The sequence below is a fragment of the Coloeus monedula genome (assembly GCF_965178545.1).
Source record: "Coloeus monedula genome assembly, chromosome: 5".
NCBI lineage: Eukaryota > Metazoa > Chordata > Aves > Passeriformes > Corvidae > Coloeus > Coloeus monedula.
Window position 1 is genome coordinate 48629192 of NC_138785.1, and position 18957 is coordinate 48648148.

Genomic DNA, 18957 nt, shown 5'->3' on the forward strand with positions numbered 1-18957 from the left:
AGAAAAGACACATAATAAATACTAACCTAAACCTAAGATTTTTTAAATAGCTTTTAGAAATCTCAACCAAATTTAGATATGCATTTATTAAGTCATCCCAAAAGCAAAGTCCACAATGTAGTAACAACAACCATGATAATTATGTCAGAAAATGAACAGTGATCTTTAAGAATAAGGCCTGGGCCAGAAGACTTAGAAGATTTAAAATAATCTCAGAACTATTAAAAAACCCTTATATGGGTTTGGCAACACTCAAACCTTTTGCAACAGTTCTTAATCTGACTTTCAAATGAATTCCAGACACAGAATCTCAAATTTACAGCACCTAGGCAGTTCTATAAATTGAGTAACAAAATTAATAGGTCTTGACAACTTCTTACTGGGAAACAGAAGTTCCATAAGTTTAAGCACACTGGAATCAAACGATTTGCAAAATATTGATTTACATAAGTCTCCCCAAGTAAGATGTTTCAGAAGTGTCAAGTTCCATACAAAATGGAAATAGGAGACCTCACTGTACTACATACACAAAGGCCTATAAAATAGCTCCTTGCATGTGTATTTGTCCTCATATGAGTCAAATCAAGCACACAATTCAACTGAACATGCCTGGAACTTATGCAAACATTTGGGCTTCATCTCTTTCCACAAGGAGACACAAAATAGGGCAGAAGCATAAGAAATACTGGAAATAAAATCTGCAGATTAGGAGGGAACCTGGCATTATCAACCTCTACTTTTGGTTCTAATTTCCTATTTGTTTCTGGTTTGAAAGGTTCTTTTACAACTATTGCAAAAGATTATACTCTTTAGTGGGATTTTGTTTCCCAACTCATTCAACAGGCATGTTTAAACTTTTGAAACAGCTTAATTCAAACAACACAATGCAGGCAATAGGTTACCATGGGTGTCAGTATAAAACTGTTCATCAAAGCCAGTAACATGCTCAAGCACCTTCTAACAGAGGTAATGGGAGTGCCAAGGCTAATTTCTCCTACTTTATGATGGAAGTGCTAGGCAAGAGATAAGACAAATTCCAAATACCTCAAGTACATCGACACTTACTGATTAGTGACAGAAGGGGACTACCTCAATGCTTCACAACAGGTCTTGGTCATCAGGAGTAAACCAAGACTATAGAACACATTTTCATACATGAAATCTATGTAGCTGTTTAGTTTAGAGCACCTGGATCACATAGGAGAAAATTCCAAGTCTCCATCAGGAGATGGGAGAGGACAACAGTTCTAAAATACAGAAATTAAAATCTCTGTCTTGAACTACCTGTAACAATCTCTTTTGCAGAGGCTTTTCATTTACACGATGAGCTAATTTCAAGTATCAAATCACTAACCACACTGAAGGAAAGTACTTCAGAGAAGCCTTTTGTGGCTGGGGTAAGAGTTCAAGCATGAAACAAAGTCACTTGCTGCTGTACAGAGGAGGGTGCATAATTCCTAAGTGAGCTCTGTCCAATCCCAAGCAATGCAGTCCTGTGCATCTCTTCTCATTGCTCTAGGCTAAGAGTGTGCTAGGTTTCTAAGTGTGTGCCAGAAATCTCCAGGAGATGACAGCTCTCTCCACTTTCCTAAATGCTCAAGGTAACATCAGCAAATACAGCCATCACCTCAGGATAGTGAAAAAGCTTTGAGTCAGATGGTAGAAGAGATATGGTCAGTTTTAAAGAACAGCTCTACTGAGTGAGTGATCAGGGCTTGAAGACAGTAAGTTATTTCCCTCCCTCCTCAGGTATCATGCCTGAAATACAGAAAGGAAGGGAGAAAAAAAATCAAGGAAACTGCCAGCTCACAAGTAAGAAGTGCAAAAGGAGGTAACTCTTGCGCAAAACATCAAGTCACAAAGCCCAAATGCTGACAAATCAAGAATGGCAGGAAGCTGGTACCAGGCACCGGAGAAGGCGGCCTTGAAAAATGATGACATTTCATTGAACAAAACACAGATATGAGCTATTAAATAGATAGTCCTCAGACACTGACTGAAAATCTGCACAAGAAACAGAAATAACCTGCATCAAAAGCACTCAAGAAAAATGCTGGCTGTTTGGAGCACAGCATTTAAACTCAGTCACAGGCACCACAACAGCCAGAAGAGGTCTTGCTTCTGCTCTGTTCTCACTAATGCTCTTTCAAGACTCAAAACACTGCAAGAACATGGATACTCTGTGGCCCAATGGGTTGAGTCCCAGGAGTGAGAGAAATTTTTCATTAAGTCTTCTAAACTAAGAAATAGTAAAATTACAGGTACTGCTGAAACTTGTTCAAGTCCTTTAAGACTGGATAAATTAAAGGCACAAACATCTATTTTGATAAAAACTAGGAAACCCTGGTGCTTGTTTCCTCAAACTCCTTTAGCCTTCTAAAAGGTCATTTTCAGCTATGTTAGAGAGACTTCTTTATTAAAGTGTGTGTAAATTGTTTCAATCTATTTTTACTCCATTCCTGTTAAATACCTGTCTGGTGATCGTCTTGACCAACGTCCTCTGTCAGATTCTGCAAGAGAACAGGAATGATACAGTTAAACAAGATGGTGATCTTCATTCTTCTGTACTGTTTTTAACTTTTACTTGGTACTAATATTCCTCTTAATTACTTAAGGATCATCTACATAAGATTGTAGTCTTTGGATTTTCAGCTCATATTTATCTAAAAAGTTACCACTGCAAATTTGTCTAAAAAGTTCAAGTAAACTGAATTTGAAAAATATTTTTGAGCTTTTTTCAATCAAAAACTTAACAAATTATTTCAAGAGTGAAAATAACTACCCATTAGATGGGGAATTGACATTACTGTCTTGAACAATTCCGCCAATAAATGCGGCATTAGAAAGACTGAATTTACCATTTAGCACAGAAATGGCTTTACTTAAGGATAAACACACATAACGTGTTCTAAAGAAAACTGATTAAAAACCAACCGAAATATTGGAAACAAGTTACCCCCTTCTGCAGGCAGGGTCTTTTCCACTAAATTTGCTGTGTACACACAGAAGCTGTATCACCATTTCCAGCTATGGTTGCAATAAAACAAACGTAAAAACACAGCAAATAAGCAGGAAGCGTCTTCAAAAAAACCTTGTTTCACTTTCTGCATGGGTGTAAGAGGACAGCTTGCTCATTCAGTATGTTTTTCAGCAGAATTGTAGGAAACTGGGTAACCATGATGATTACCATCATTTGGTGTATCTAAGAAAGCTTCTTGAATGGAGGCAACATGTTCAAACAAAGCTCTAACTCCACTCTGACCTCTGGAGTACAATCTTTCACCTTTTACTAATACTGCTTATCTCTTCACCAATTCAAACCCAACAGCCTTTCATACAACACGGCAGTTATAATTTTTAGAAGTGTAACCACTTAACAATTTCAATCATGAAATATTCTGGACCAAAGCCCTAGCTAATTCTGCTAAGAGAAAATGGCAAGTCATTACCAGCCTATTGAGGGTGTGGTAAATCTTGTGAATATTTGCCAGTGTTGATAGATGAGAATTCAGTTGAAAATCTAGAGGGGGGGGAAAAAATGGTTTTAAATGTCTGGTTTCCAGATGTAGCAGTCAAGATCTTCTTATGTTCTGGCTATTTAATAAAATCATCACAAAACTATAAAACAAAAGACAATCTCAACACTTGAGTAGAATAACTGAAATCTGCAAAAAGATATCCTATATACGCATTTTTCTTAAGGCACGAATGACCTCGGCAGAACAGAACTATAGCTGAATACAAAAAAAAAAAAAAATTTACAACTTTCTTTTCCTTTACATTGGGAATCATTATAACTTCCATGTTACCCAGTCCTTCTGTTTCATCTATTCCAAAACCAAGTTAAGTACCATGTAACATTCTAAAATCATCACTAAAAAGCCTAGTTTTTTTAAAAAATCTAATTTTATTAATACACATGTATTATCCTTTATACTAACTTCCTTGCAAAAATAAGTGGCTAGCATACACTTACACAGTTGAAACATGGCTTTTTAATAACAAACCAAAGGTCACAATGCAGCAGCTGTTAAGACAAGAGCCAATAAAACTGATAATAAAATATTCTGACACTTCTCAGAAGAAGCCATAGCATAGATGTTGATTTTGCTTCCATGCTCCAAATATAAAACACTTGCGTTTGCTTCAGTTGCTGAAGAGCGACAAATTAGTTTTTCTCTATTCTTTTGAACTCCCTATTTTTACTAGGAATGTGTCAAGAACAAAACTGGAAAGTAAGTAATTTACAAAAGATCAGCTGAGATCCAGCCAGACCTCAAGCAAACTAAGAAGTATCTCAAAAGCTGAACAAAACCAGCTGAGAGGGCTTAAAGACTGCCAACTACTACAGAGTATTTCCATTTAAACTAAAAATAAATTAGCTACCCCACTAGAACTCATGTGCCAAAACACTCTAGAGAAATGTACTGTATGACAAGCAAAGTATTTCAAGCAAACTTCTTCTGTATGTGAAAAGCTTCTGTATGTGCCTAGTGTCAATACCCAGCTAATGCACTAAAGCATTTCTAATATGAGACATTTAATTTGGCTTTGCCCAGCAGCTGATGCAAGATGCAAGTAAGGTCAAAAACATAATTCCTTTATTTCCATCCAGAGCATTTCAAAGGAATGCTCTCAAGATACATTTAAGATGACCCAGATAAACAAGAGTCATCATTAAACATCTGATTGCCAAGTCAGTGAACCACACTGCTATGAAGTTAGCAAGTGAAACTGAAGAAACTGCCTGCTCAAAGTACTTCTTACACACATCAATAGGGAATTCTCTTGTCACAGTGAATTAAAAAAAAAAAAAAAATCATAAGATACTTTTAGGAATCATACATTTCATTCATTACATTAGCTAGAGTATCATTTAATTAATTACTACCTATTTCTTAACATGTTCTCCCCAGTCCACCACCAATACAATTGCTCTAAGTTAGAAGTACCAGAGATGGAATTTCCAGCTTTAGCTAACCTTATATATACAAAGTCAAAGACAATCCAAATCTTCTTACCAAGCTACAATAGGAAGGTTTTGAACCTTCAACAGGGTGCTAGAATTTTTCCTGCATTAAGTGCTCAATAAAGTTCCATTTTGTTAGTCAAACAATACTAAGCAGAACCATTCAGCAAGAAAAAAATAACTCTGAGTTTCTTAGCCAACCCTCAATTCAATATAAAGTAATGAGAAAAAACAAAAGGAGAGGGGGACAAACAGAGATGAGGACAACAGGGAACATAAAAGCCATTCTGAAGAGGGCAAGATTAAAAGATAAGATTTGATTTGTTGACTGGCAGATCAGACTAAACTTTCTGGAATATGAATTTTACAGTGTCCCTTACTGCTTAGCCTAAACTACAAAAAACATGAGTCATTAGAGAAATCAGTTATATCTGGAGGTAAGAAGCTGAGAACACTAAGCAAATATTTTATTTATTCTAATCTAATATTAATTTTAGATAGCACTCTTAAAAATGATTGAAAAAAATATTCTAAAATTAGGATTATATATACAGGTATCACCTTTGAAACAAAACATTCCTAGGCACTTCAAAATACATAGTTCATGCCAGTATGTTTTACATGTCCACTGGAAATATCCATACAAGTTTAAGCTGCTGCTTCAGAAATAGGTTACGTAAGATTTAGCAGGGTTATACAAATACATTTTCCAGTTCTTATACAAGAAATATCACACCATACAAATATGGAGGACCAGAGTCCAAAGTTTTCTTTCTTTCACAGGGGAAGCTTGCACAGTGTAGGGGTATTATCTAAAACTGAAAACAGGTTTCCTTTACAGTTACAAAAGCAAATGCAAGCAGCACCCATTAAATTAGGGAAGTTAAATTACAGCTCAGGTCATTCTCTGAATTGGTCAGTGGGTCAGTGTTTGCTTTATCTATATTTCAAGAAAGATACACAGAGTATCCTATGCCACTGTGAAAAGGCCTATTTTTTTAAAAAAATATTTTTTAAGAAACAAAATCCAAAAAATAACACCTCCCATGCTCAAATAACACTATCTGGGAAATTAGCAAGGGACAATTATCAACAATGGTCAACACAGCAAGCAATTGGGACAGCTGGCTGCAACTATATTCTTCAGGAACACTCTCTCTCCCCTCCACCTCCCAAACTTTCCACACATGCTTATGCAGCTTGCAAAGTTGTACCTGCTGACCCCCTTGGTCAGCCCACTACACTTGAAATCTCATCTACAAAAATAAATAAACAAGCCCTGCCAGCCCAGTGTTCTGAATCAGATCACCAAGGAGCTGCCAGCCCAGCTAAGTTAAAGCAAGAAACAGGATTGATTAATCCTGTGTTAGATTAACCCACCTGTCCATCTGAGCCCCACTATGAGAGGGGTGGTACATCACATGAAGCTACACATTCAACAGCTGATTACATGAGCTTTACACGTATAATGCCATCATGCGTGAAGATATTTTTCACCTGAATACAATAGTATCAAAGCACATGAGTTGGTCTGATTTTTTTTTTTTTTTCCCTACAGAAACTGCATCCAGCTCTGGGGTCCTCAGCACAGGAAAGACATGGACCTGTTGAAGCAAGGTCACAAAGATCACTGGAGAATGGAACACCTCTCCTGTGAAGAAAGGCAGAGAGCTAGGGTTGTTCAATGGGAAGAACAGAAGACTCCAGGGAGGTCTTACAGCACTTGAAGTGCACTTATAGTACTTTAAGGGGGCTTACAAGAAAGCTGGAGAGGAACTTTCCAGAAGAGCATGTAGTGACAGGACAAGGAGGAATGGCTTCAAACTGAGAGTAGGTTTAGATTATATATTAGAAAGAAATTCTTTACTGTGAAGGTGGTGAGACCTCTGCACAGGTTACCCAAAGAAGCTGTGGATGTCCCAGGCTTCAAGTGTGAGGCTGGATGGGGCTCTGAGCAACCTGGTCTTGGTGGAAGGTATCTGTACCTGTGGCAGGGGGATTGGAACTTGATTATCTTTCAGGTCCCTTTCCATTCAAGCCATTCTAAGATTCTGATGTACCACACAGTTTATTGATCTCGTATCAGAAGAAGGAAACCTGCTTGCTTTGTAAATACTGAAAGATAATGTGTGGAATGTTTGCTACGGTGTACCTCAAACAAGCATACATATTTTGTTGATTAAATTATTTTTCATGTAGAGGTTAGCTGATCTTCAGTGAGGACTGAAGCAATGAAAATTCCAAATGGTATTAAATACTTTGCAGTAATTCAGAATGTAATGGCAAAAAAAAAAAAAAAAAAAAAAAAAAATCTGAGTAAAATAATTGCAAATCCAGAACCCAGAACAGAGAGAAATGACAGAGCCAACCTAGTTTCATGGAATTTAAACCTTGTCTGCAGTCTGTCACTAACACAATGTTAAGTGTTAAAGGCTGGGTTAGTCAATTAGTCACAATCGTATACCATTTAAAAGTAAAAAGAAAACAGTTTAAAAATAACTTTTAGAATATTATAGATTAAGGTTTAAACTATGGACCTGAGAGTTACAGAGAGGTAAGAAAACAAGAGCTAGCTGAGCTTGCTTCCATAACAAACTAGAGAAAAAACATTCTACAACCTCTCATAAATGCACACATGAAATACAATAAAGAAAACCAAAGAACTCAATGTATCTTAAATATAAGCAAAGTATACAGGTAAACTGAACTCATATACTTTACTTTGCTATCTGAAATGAAAAAATTTAAAGGTCAAGTCCCAATTTTTTAGAAGGAGCAATGTGCTGCCAAACTATTTAAATGAAACCACAAATGAATGCCAAAAAAAAAAAAAAAAAGTACCTGCATGAATAAAACCTTTAACTTAGTTCCTGCTGTCAAAATTTAAAGCTTGGACAAAACACAGCTACAGGCTGCAGTACAATCTATTAAAAACCTAGTAAAAAATTAACAATAGTAGTAAACAAGATCAGCAGCTGACTCCAAGTTTCCTTTAAAAGCTTCTAATTTTTCTAAGCAAATACAAAATCTATAAAAAAAAAATCTCACTTTAACTGTATGTCTAAACATAGTTATCCTTGACAGATATGCCATATAAATTCTATAGATACAATATTAAAATTTAAATATAGAAATAGCAGGAGTAATAACATAGTAGTAATTCCTATTACTGCTAAGATATACCTGTGAACTTCTCAGAAAAAAATAACAGAAAACACACATCAGGCGAACTCATACCTAAAAATTAAAATAGAATGTTTAGGCTTTTATTTAATTGTTTTCCTTGCTTTCAACTAAGAGAACTAGAAAAAACTTGTAGTAGTACTGGCCATAATAGTTCAAAGTTCTATTGCCTTAGTTTGCTTTAAATAAATTTTACTTATTCAAAAAAGAATCATTTAATCTTCTATAAAATATACCATTTTACGTTCTGTAGTCTACTTACAGAATTATCCTAACAGCAATACAACTTATATTGATTAATGATTAATTGATTAATGAACTTGGAAGTTCAGATCTGAAACCTACACATTTGGTGAAAGCCCTGAACACTTACATTCAGGAAGCAGAATTTTTATATTCATTACTGAATACAGAAGGCAAAAGAAAAATGTACATCAGTCTTATTTACAAAAAACCATCACAATACACCTGAAGACTGAGAATCCCAAACTGCAGCACAAAGAAGCTAGGAGCTGACTCTGCATTCCTGTCAAAGAATCTATTTCCAATGTGTCTGTAGCTGTATCCCTGCAGGCAGTGACACCCTACACCAGGGCCAGCCCGCAGAAGAAACCTTTCTCCCAGTCCATAATGTGACAACAAGCCTTGGGTAAAGGGAGGCAGAGAACAGGCTTGAAAAGCAGGGTCTCCCTTGATCTGGTGTGGTCAAAAAATGGGCATGATTCAGAAAGTAAGGAAAACAGAAGTGAATTCCAGCTTGGAAAGTAAGGACATGCAATTAGATGGGATGATCCAACCTATCTTGAGGAGCATCAGCACCTAGCCATTAAAGCTAAAGACATGATACTGCAGAATGTTTCTCCTGCCTGCGTACACCCAGAGCTGCACCGAGCTCAGAGCTACTGCTGACAGCAGCGGTATCCAAAACCCACAGTTGCAAATTTGTGTACATTTTCCAAACACAACCACCTAAAATGTTCTGAAGCAAAACACAGACTGACTTAAGCTAGTAAATAAGAAAACTCTACAGAAAACCCAAACCCAAGCAACAAAATGTGGTAGGAATTACTACGTGCATTATAAAACACTTATCATTTAAAGGTAAACATTCACATTCAACTCACAACATTTGGTATTACCACTCAGAATGACTTACTGCAACAAAATATTTTAAGATCACTGCATGCTACATAGATAGGAAAATGCATAATTCTTTTTCCCCCCCATAGGAACAAATCTTTATTCTACCTAGCTGTTTTTACAGTACTCTAATCTGAAGGCTTGTTTACAAAAAGAGCTACTGCAGTTTTAAAGTTCATTGAGAATTTTAGAGCAATTTAAGCAGTGCAAAATTTGTGTAACTGCTACTTTAGTTTGAATACATTTCCATTTACCTTAAATTGATTGAACAAATAAGAGCTAGGCTAATTCTCCTATACTAACATATAGGATAAAATATTCTGCACAACTGGCTCATGGCAGGATTTGGGTTTGCTTTGGAGGCTTTTGGTTGGGTGTTTTGTGCTATATAGCGAAGACCTAACACTAAGTGGGTTTCTGGTGCAAAACATCTGCTTCTGTTGATGAAAAGTGTTCATCCAGTCTAACACTTATTCCACCATCAGATTAATTCAAATTCAAACAAGTGTCAGTGAGCTAGTTTTGCATCATTGGCTGCCATGACCTGAATGTTGTTTGCAAGCATTAGTCTTAACTTCATGCCAGGTGTCATCTGGCATCCTACAAAGGGCATAAAGCTAATACAAACTTCATATCTTGTGCTCTAGCTAATTCAGCAGAAATGCAACCCTGTCAAGCACACACTGCTAGGGTATCCAGCACCATGCAGATCTGGTATGCATCACAATGGAGCTGCAACAGCCTAGGAACAGCTATGCCAGTCAAAAGCATTACTGTCCCAGCTGCTTGCATCTTCATCCCTGCCAAAATTTACTGACTCCACAGCTCTGCCAGCAGCACAGGCCATGGTAACATTCCCTAACCCATTTCAGGCAAGAAATCAACCCCGTCAGTTTAGACAACTCAAGTAAGTGGCAATAGCTAACCCAGGTACATTTGACTTGAGTAGATTAGAAAGTGCTCCTACAAACCACTTTACCAGCAGAGCAAGAGAAGCAGTAATCTACAGGTAATGAGCAGTAAGTAACGAGCAGCTGCAGCAGACCGAGTCCCACAGCCTATGCAGCCACACAGCTGCATCAAGTGTGTCACTTCAGTCAGTTCCCCAGGACAAGCTAAAGCCTTGCACAATTTTACATATATATAAATATATATATACCCCCCACTGAACGAACTGGTAGTTGTTTATATCTCTTTATGAGCCAAAAATAAAAATTCTGTTTAACCTCAGACCATGATTTTACATAAAACAACTTAATTGGACCATATGACAAAAATGTTGGCACATTTAAATTAAGGGTTCTCCTTCTAGCCCCTGTCAGTAGCCTTACTTATTGTAGAAGAAATAACCATACTATTAAATGTTCTAATATTTAAATTGGATACAAGAGTTGAACACTTTCACAGGATGTACTGTACTTCCTAGTGCTATGTTTTTTGGCAAGCACAAGACAGACAAATTAAGCAAGTTATCTTCTTCTGCTTGAAGACACAAACAAAACTAGGAAATAATGCTTTGAAAAAGCCCAAAGTCTTGCTGTCAATACCTGCAAAGAAAGTGGGGGAGGAGGGGAATTAAAGAAAACACAAGATTAATAATTCACTAAGAGTTAGCACAAAAAGTACTCAGACAAAAATAAACTTAAATGAAGTGCTGCAATTACACAAATAAGAGCTCACCCTGATACAACAAAATGAAGAGAAACAGTAAAAAAAAACCTCTTTACTTGCCTAATTCAGTTTATTGCATGGTCTTGTACAGAGAAGGCTTTTCCAATTATACAGGAGCTGCAACAAACTTTTAAGCAAACATCTTCAAAAGAAAAAAGGAAAGTTGATTTCCTCATATAATATGAAAGGTGTGTATTCAGAAAGTAAAACTGAGACTGAGAAAAAATGTATTAATAGAGTTTATATCATAAGAACAGATAAGGATCTAAGAAGGATCAAAAAGGTGGCTCAAAATAAACGTTCAGTCAAAAGACTATCATAAGCCAGCTTTTGTATGTGCAAAACTATGCTGTGAACACTTCTTGTTTCAAGCATTTAGATCAATGAAAAAAACCCAACCACTATGAAGCTACAGATAATTAAGTTAGCTAATTTATGAAAACATATCTATTTAAATTACACATATACAAGCCCCCAAAAAAAAAAAACAACAGAAACAAAGTGAGGTGTAAGATTTGATCACTCCAAGGCACATTTTTAATGAAAAGCCAGTAATAGCTGAAGGCTGAGGAAGAGTACTCTTCCTACTTTCTGCAGACAAGTTAAAATTTTTAAAAATTAAAAGTCACTATGTAAGCTAAACATCCTACATGAGGGAGCTCTGAAATATTTGTAACTAACTCACATGTGTATAATGAGGACCTGCATTTTTTTGCACGGGCACATGACAAAAGACACTGAACAGAAAGCATTTTCTAGAATAATTACCCTGCCATTTCTAATATGAGGCAATTACTTGTGCTTTAATGGCAGCCTGCACCACCGACACATAATGATCCCTAAATATAAAGGTAAAATAAACCAGAACCACTAAAGAAATGATACAACCTTATGAGTTAGAGCCTTTACCAGGCTGCCCCTGTCCGACATCTCATTTTGAGAGACACGGAAGGATTCAAGAAAATCCAGGCATTATGCAGCATTTCTTTCCACCATTGCTTTAGGGACTTTGTCCAAAAGTCAGACCATCATTCATTAACGCATGATCAAAGCTTCAATTTTCATTATCTTTCCCACAAGCAAGTTCTACAGTAATAAAGCATCTCAGAGCTGCAACTCCTGCCACAGCCAGAACACGTTCCCGGTAGATTTCACAGGGAGATCGTTGTGGCAGGACAGCTTTGTGCTCGGGATAACAGCCTGGTCTCTCCAGCGGACGCAGACGGTGCCTGTCCCTGAACCCCGGCCACCCCACAGCCACGCAGATGCGTGACCCTCCTACGCCAAGCAAGCCGCCTACAGCAAGCGGTCCCTGCTGCTCGGAACGCACAGCGGGAAACTCTGTTGCGGAGATAAAGCCCGCGCTACGCTCCTCCAAAACAGGCGGTGCGATCCCCCGGTGCTCCCCAGGGCGGGCGGGCACGGCGGGTCAGGCCGGGGGTCCGCGGGGCGGGGGCAGCACGCCGCGCCGCCGCAGGGCCCGCTGGGAGTCGTAGTCCGCTACGCCGCCTCCCGGCGCCCCATTGCGTGGGGCCGCCGCCGAAGGGACTCCACCTCCCACCATGCGCCGCGGCTCCGCTCCCTAGCACACGCAGCCCGGTTCTCCCGCACCGGCCCGACGGAACCCGCTTAATTCACCCCCGCCCGTCTTTCCCCCACACACCCAGCCCCGCAGCCCGCGCCCGCCCTCCCCTCAGCAGCCCCAGCCTTCTCGCAGTCGACCACGAGGGCCAGCCGCAGCCTCACCCGCTCGCCAGCCGGGTCGGGCAAACTGCGTCACGCCCTCCGAGCGCCCCCGGCCCTCTCCGGTGCGGCTGCCCCCGCCCGCTCCCGCCCCCGCATGGGCCGCCCCCGCCCCCTGGGGGAGCGCGCCGAGGGCCACGGGGCTCCCGCTGTCCCCGCGGGGACTCCACCGGCAGGCACGCACACACCGCCCCGATCCGCGCCGGTCCCGCACCCGCGGGCCTGAACCCTTCCCCGGCATCGGGAGTCCCGGTTGCCCGTTCGGCCGAGCCTCACGGGTCAGGGGCAAGAAAAGCCGCCCCCAGACGGACAATTCTTACGGCCGGGCAGCGGCGCGGGCGGCGGGCCCGGCCCCGGCGCTACTCACTGACAGCGGCGGCATCCGAGTGCATTTTCGTGCAGCGCTGCACACGCTGCCGGCCCGGCCCGGCTCCTGCCCTGCTCCCAATCCAGAGCCCGGGCACGGATCCCTCCGCCCCGCCCACTGCCCGGGTCCATTGGTCCGAGCTGCTGCGGGAGGCGGTGAGTGCCGCCCTCCTACTGGGTGAGGCTCCTGCCACTCTACGCCCGCCTGCCCCGCACCACCTCCCCGGCCTCCCATTGGGCAAAAGGCTGAGCCGACCACGCCCCTCTCCGCTCTGATTGGACTCTGGCGCTGCCAGTTTTTCTCGGCCTTTAAAGCGCGTGCAAGGGGCGCCACTTTGTGTCACCCGCTGCTCTGATTGGCTATGGGGCCAAGGGCCGCGCCCATGCTCTGATGCGATTGGGTGAGCGAAGAATGGGGCGTGACCTCTGCGGTTGCCCCGCCCCTCAGGGGCCGCGGGCGGGCGGGCAGTGCCGCGGGGCGGGGGGGGAGCCGGACTGCGGCACTTCCCTGTTGCTCCGTGATCCCCACGCGGTTTTGCCAAATCACCGGCCAGTCTGGAAACGATTTCCTTATTTCTTCCATCTCCCTCTTCCAGAGGAGAACAAATGGCAGGCTGCCAACGCCAGCCGAACGCACACAAGTGTCAGGTCAATGTTCCAGCAGCGGCAGGATGGGCGGTGGGGAAACCTGGGGCCAAGAGTGCTCCTTGCCGGCCGATGACAGCGGCTCATACCCCCAGGTATTGTTCCCGATCCTAGAAATCTAGTGCGTGGAGCCACCCTCCCTTCCCCCTCCTTGCACAAAGAGGTCTCCATCCCCGAGCCGGAGGAGGAAGACACCTTGCAGGTCATTGCTGCTTAGCATGCGAGCTCAGCATCCCGTGTCGTTTCAGGGATAAATGCCGTCCCTGGCACCACTCGGTGCCGAAACACAAATGAGAAGAGACTGCTAGAGCAGCGTCTGTGTGCAGTGGAGGATTATAATGACAGAACTGAGTACTGAAAAAAACCCTTCTGCTAAGAGGTTAAGTTAAAATAAAGTCAAGGACTATGAAACTGAAGTAGTGCCAGATAATTGTCCTCTTTGGAGTAATGCATTAACATACAGTCCTGAATTAACTGATCACAGGCCTGCTTGTGTTTCTTTGGGGTTTTTTGTAAGCTGTGCCTTAGCTTTGCATCTCAGTGAACCAGTCAGAACGTGCAAGTGCAGATGATTTATTTTGCTGAGCTACATCTTATGTTTTCAACTGCTTGTTTTACAGAGAAGAGGATGGAGTCCACAAGAAAATGAATCCGCTTTTCAAAAGTCATGTACTAAAAACCATGTCAGAGCAAAGAAAGATCACATTATTTGAAATTCTTACTTACTCACTATGTCGTTGAAATTATTTCTATAGAACTTCCTGCCTTTATCTCAGGATATTTTCCTATTTTCACCATCTTTTCTTTAGCTCAGTTGGTTGGTGTTAATAACACTAAGGTTGGTGTTCAGTCCCCGTATGAACCATTTACTTAAGAGCTGGACGTGGTGATCCTTGTGGGTCCCTTCCAATTCAGAATATTCTGAGATTCTGTGAAACCTTTGCAAAAAAATAGTAATTGTAAAGCAACGCAAACTAGGTTTCACTTCTTGGGTAGTTCTATAACATCCCACATGCCAGACATTCATATCAGCATGTGTCATCCCAAGTTCTTTACCCAATAGGGGCACCATTGAGTTGCAGTTCATCTGATCTAATTCTGGTTTAAGAGGAACTATCCCTTTAGGGGTGTCTGTTTGTTCACTTGACCATAAAAGCATGCAGGCTGCTAGTTCAGAATAAAAACGTATTCAAAAAGAAAAATTCTTCCATGCCTTACAAAGTTGTAAATTGATACCGATGTAAGGAAATATGGCACAGAAAAACCCTTTTTGGTTCTATCTGAAGACAGAAAGGTTTGTACTTCCCTCCATTTATATTAGTCTAAAATGAAAGATACTACTTGGCCTTAAAAATATTTCCTTAGACTACAGCTTCTGTAACTACTTCCATTCTAAATTGTAAAGCAAATAAGCTTGCCAAGCAAAACTTTAATGTATTTTTGAATGCACAAATATAATCCCTGACCCTTAAAAACTAGATCTGCAAAGAAATCCACAGAGAAACATAAAAGAGACTTTGTTTTCTGCTTCTGCCTGTTAAACAGGGGATTCATGCATCAGCCAGAAAAGGCCTGCCCCATGAGAACAGTTGAAGGACTCCTCTCCCTGAGGAGGAAGCAGCAGCAGAAACCACACATGATGAACTGACCATAAGCCCCATTCCCCATCTCCCTGAGCCACTGGGTGGGAGGAGGTAGAAAACTGGGAATAAAGTTAAGCCCAGAAAGGAGGGAGGGGCAGGGGAAAGGTGCTCCTAAGATCTGTTTTACTTCTTATTGTCCTGCCCTGATTTTGATGGGCAATAAATTCAACTAATTTCCCCAAGTCAGTCTGTTTTGCCCATGACACTAACTGATGAGTGATCTCTCCCTGTTCTTAGCTCAACCCACAAGCCTTTCATTATATTTTCTCTCTCCTGTCCAGTTGCACAGGGGAGTGATAGAGAGGCTTTGGTGGGCACCTGGCACTATGTGGACGGAGACAGCTTAAGCAGGTCCATCATGAGTGTCTTAATACTAACCCTCCTGGCATCCTTTCTTTTGTGCCAGAGCAACCACCTGGACAGCAAAATAGCAAGGTAGGTCAAAGAGCAAGACTGTCCTCAGTGCTCCCAAAAGCAAAAAATTCCAAAACAAAACAAACCCCTCAACACTTCTTTTAGTTTTATTTGTTTGTTTATTTTCCCAGCCAGCTGAATATCCAGATCTGGCTTACTACACATACGTGTAAGTGCTCCCATCAATGCACAGGAGAGGAATAACAAACCATGAAGTGGAGAGTGGTAGTAAATGCATCTGCCAGTTTACACACTGTTAAATCAAACTTGAAACTGCAGACTTGTTTTCTTTTTTCTGAAGAAAGACTGCCATTGTTTGCTTTTTTTTATGTTTGCATTGCTTTTTTAAATTGATAGCTCAAATGGCAACCACATAAAAAACCTCATATTGTAGACTGTGAAAAATACTGGATAACATGAGAAAGAGGAGCCATCTTACAGGAGTTGTATCTTCTTCACTATCAGAAACCATGCAGATGCATCTTTGAGAAAGAATTTCCAAAAGGAAACTCTTCCCCTCTATATCCAAAGGATATCAGATTCCAGATTGCTAAAGCCATTGTATCTCTTGAATACCTTCATTCATCTTGCTTTGCTTCAAAACAAGCTTGAAAGTTAATTTTAGGCACCAGAATCACAAGTCATGATGTGTTTTACAAGTCAGAAGGAGAAGAGAATTGTATTGAAAAAGAAACATTACCACAGAAGAATTTGCTGAACATTAAGAAAGCAGATAACACAGCAACAAAGCACAGTACAGCACAGGGTATTGTAAGAAAATAAACAAACTGCCTACAAGAAGCCCAGCAAACACAGTTCTAAATCATTTGCAGATATGAAGAGGTAACTGATACCCAAGTCAACACAGCTTTTTGTAATGCTTCTGAAAAGGTTTTTTGCCCTCAGAGTTACAATGAGGCACCTAACACCTAACAACCTGTGAGTTATTCCTGCTTGGTATCAGCAAACTGTACTAATTAGGGATAAAAGAGGACCTCAAGTGGCAGAAAACAGTAGCTGCAGATTTTACGAACTGCTTCAAAGCACTATTCACTCAACAGTTCAGCTCGTTTTAATCTCCCTGTCCCATGGACACATACTATGTTCCCCGTTGAAATGAAAAGGTCTATTCTCTAACACTTGCTCCATGGCCATATTACTTTGGCCCCAAAGATCCTTTTGTAACACCCTGCAAACAAATGTCATTTTACATATATGAGAAAAAGCATGTTTCAGGGCTGTTGATAGCTGATACTTAAATTCTTACATTCAATTTATAGGGTTTTTTTCAGCTTCAGTTTAAAAGTTTAAATTCTCTTCATTCATCATGAGACAACTCTAAGCAGCCAAGCTTGAGAGCAGCTCAGAATTTCTTCCTGAACCCTGGAGGTGCATCAAAACAGCCAGCACCTCTCTCTGGGGGCACAAAGCTCCGTCACTGTCAGTAGAGGACCGTGAACATTCTCAGTGTTCCGTTTCAGTGAGACAGGTGGGAACTGGTTATCTGCACACTTAAGCTGCAACAACTTGTTTCAATAACATCAACTCTGGTTCAAAACCAAAGGGTGTGTCCAACTTTTGCTCAGCTCGTAGCTGCAACACTGTTTTTGGCAATGGGAAATAACAATTCAGGTCTTTCTTAGCCCAAGAGGTTTGAACAGCAGCCCCCAGGTTTTGGAGTGCTCTGTGACAACACTGGAGTCACTGCTCCTGAAGCTAAGTTTACAATACACATAGAAATGCCTGAGTCAAGGCAGGAATATATATGTAAGAGGAGACTGAGTCCCCACCCTGCTGAAGAATCCAGTACAATTACTCTCAGAAGTTGCTCTCATACATGTTACCTAGAGTTCTTTTTTATTACAAGATAGGCACTGGCAGACTCCTGATGTACTGCTGTCTCTTCCTGTACATTCCTACAAACTTCAACTGACCTGCACAAAATGCCAGCGGATGAGATTTGGAGTACAACAGAATACATATCATTTAGAAGTCAGATATATGTAATCTAGACCTTTTCCAACCAGCAAAATTTCAAAACTTTAGTAAATAATGCTTATTTTATACATTCTTTCTTTGCAAGCCATCTTGGAATGCATGAAGGTATCCACAAACTTCTTCTTTCATAATACACTTTCTTATGAAAGCTGAGATGTAGAGAGTATGATTAGAAAACTAAAAGATTAGTCACACACGCAGCAGGACCTGTTCTAGCACATTTCTGTCATAGTTTGAAACAGTGATTGTGACTTAGATATATAACGCACAGTTTTCTAAATCAGTGAGATACAAGAGATTAGATCAGTGTATAGATGTAAGGACAAATAAAGTTTAGTTTTAGCTTCCCGATTCTAACCACAATAGTAGAAGTATACAAACAGTTTGTGGTCATGATTTTCTTAATCATTCTGATAAAGTAACGCAAATGTCAACAAATATTAGCTACATTAAACTACACAAACTACTCAGAAGAAGAGAATATTCAAACTTGAGATTTTGTCACTGTCCACATGAACCTTTCTAATGGGGTGAACATGTCTAAATCAAAGTATGCTCAGAGACTTTGAAGATTACATACAGATATTATTTATAATCTGATCTGTTATACAAGTCATGCTGTCTGACTTCTTAAAAAATATCTTCATCCTATTTTTCAGTTGTTAAAAAATTAGGAGTTTTCAAGCTTTTTGTATTTATACGTATCATTTCTTGCATTTCACATTAATAAACTGCTCACATTACAAGGTATTTGCAAAGTCAGCCTGTGGAGAATGTTAAGTAATGTGGCAAGATAATTTTATGTGTTCTACAGACTATGAAAAGGCAAACCTGCGCCTGGATGTGCATCAGAGCTAGCATGAGGGCATGTTGAAAATAAATTAGGGTACTCAGAGCGCTGTGCAATGTCGGTGCCAGTGCCAGCTGCTTTTGCAAGTTGGGAGAAAGGAGAGACAAGGGGTACTGGTGTTTGCAGAAGAAAACTGCCAGAAGTGCAAGAAAATCACTTCTATCATTCCAAAACATAATTCATCCTGTCTTGCTGGACAGTCACACAGAGAACAAGTTCAGAGAGCTTGTAAAGACACCCACAGCACACATAGGTGAGAAATTAGTTCAACAACGGCTGGTTAATTGTCAGTTACATCTGAGATGATGAATATATAACCACTGAGACTTTTAAAT

The 18957-nt window shown here is 40.5% G+C and overlaps 1 protein-coding gene across 5 annotated transcripts in view; it reads right to left on the bottom strand.

The window, feature by feature from the left end:
* DCUN1D4 (defective in cullin neddylation 1 domain containing 4) overlaps positions 1 to 13164 on the bottom strand; it is a 38576-nt gene extending 25412 nt beyond the window's left edge. For 2 of the 5 annotated variants that reach the window (XM_082281657.1, XM_082281656.1), the window contains exons 1-4: positions 13074 to 13164; positions 11024 to 11105; positions 3450 to 3520; positions 2471 to 2510 (exon numbers count right to left, since the gene is read on the bottom strand). Coding sequence is in view for 2 of the 5 variants with exons in the window: in XM_082281655.1 (XP_082137781.1) it covers positions 2471 to 2510; positions 3450 to 3520; positions 13074 to 13098 (136 nt within the window). In the remaining 3 variants the exon portion in view is untranslated. Of the gene's footprint in view, positions 1 to 2470; positions 2511 to 3449; positions 3553 to 11023; positions 11106 to 13073 lie in introns of all 5 variants that reach the window. The other 3 variants (XM_082281655.1, XM_082281659.1, XM_082281658.1) reach the window with 2 other exon arrangements.
* Positions 13165 to 18957: the final 5793 nt, after the last annotated feature.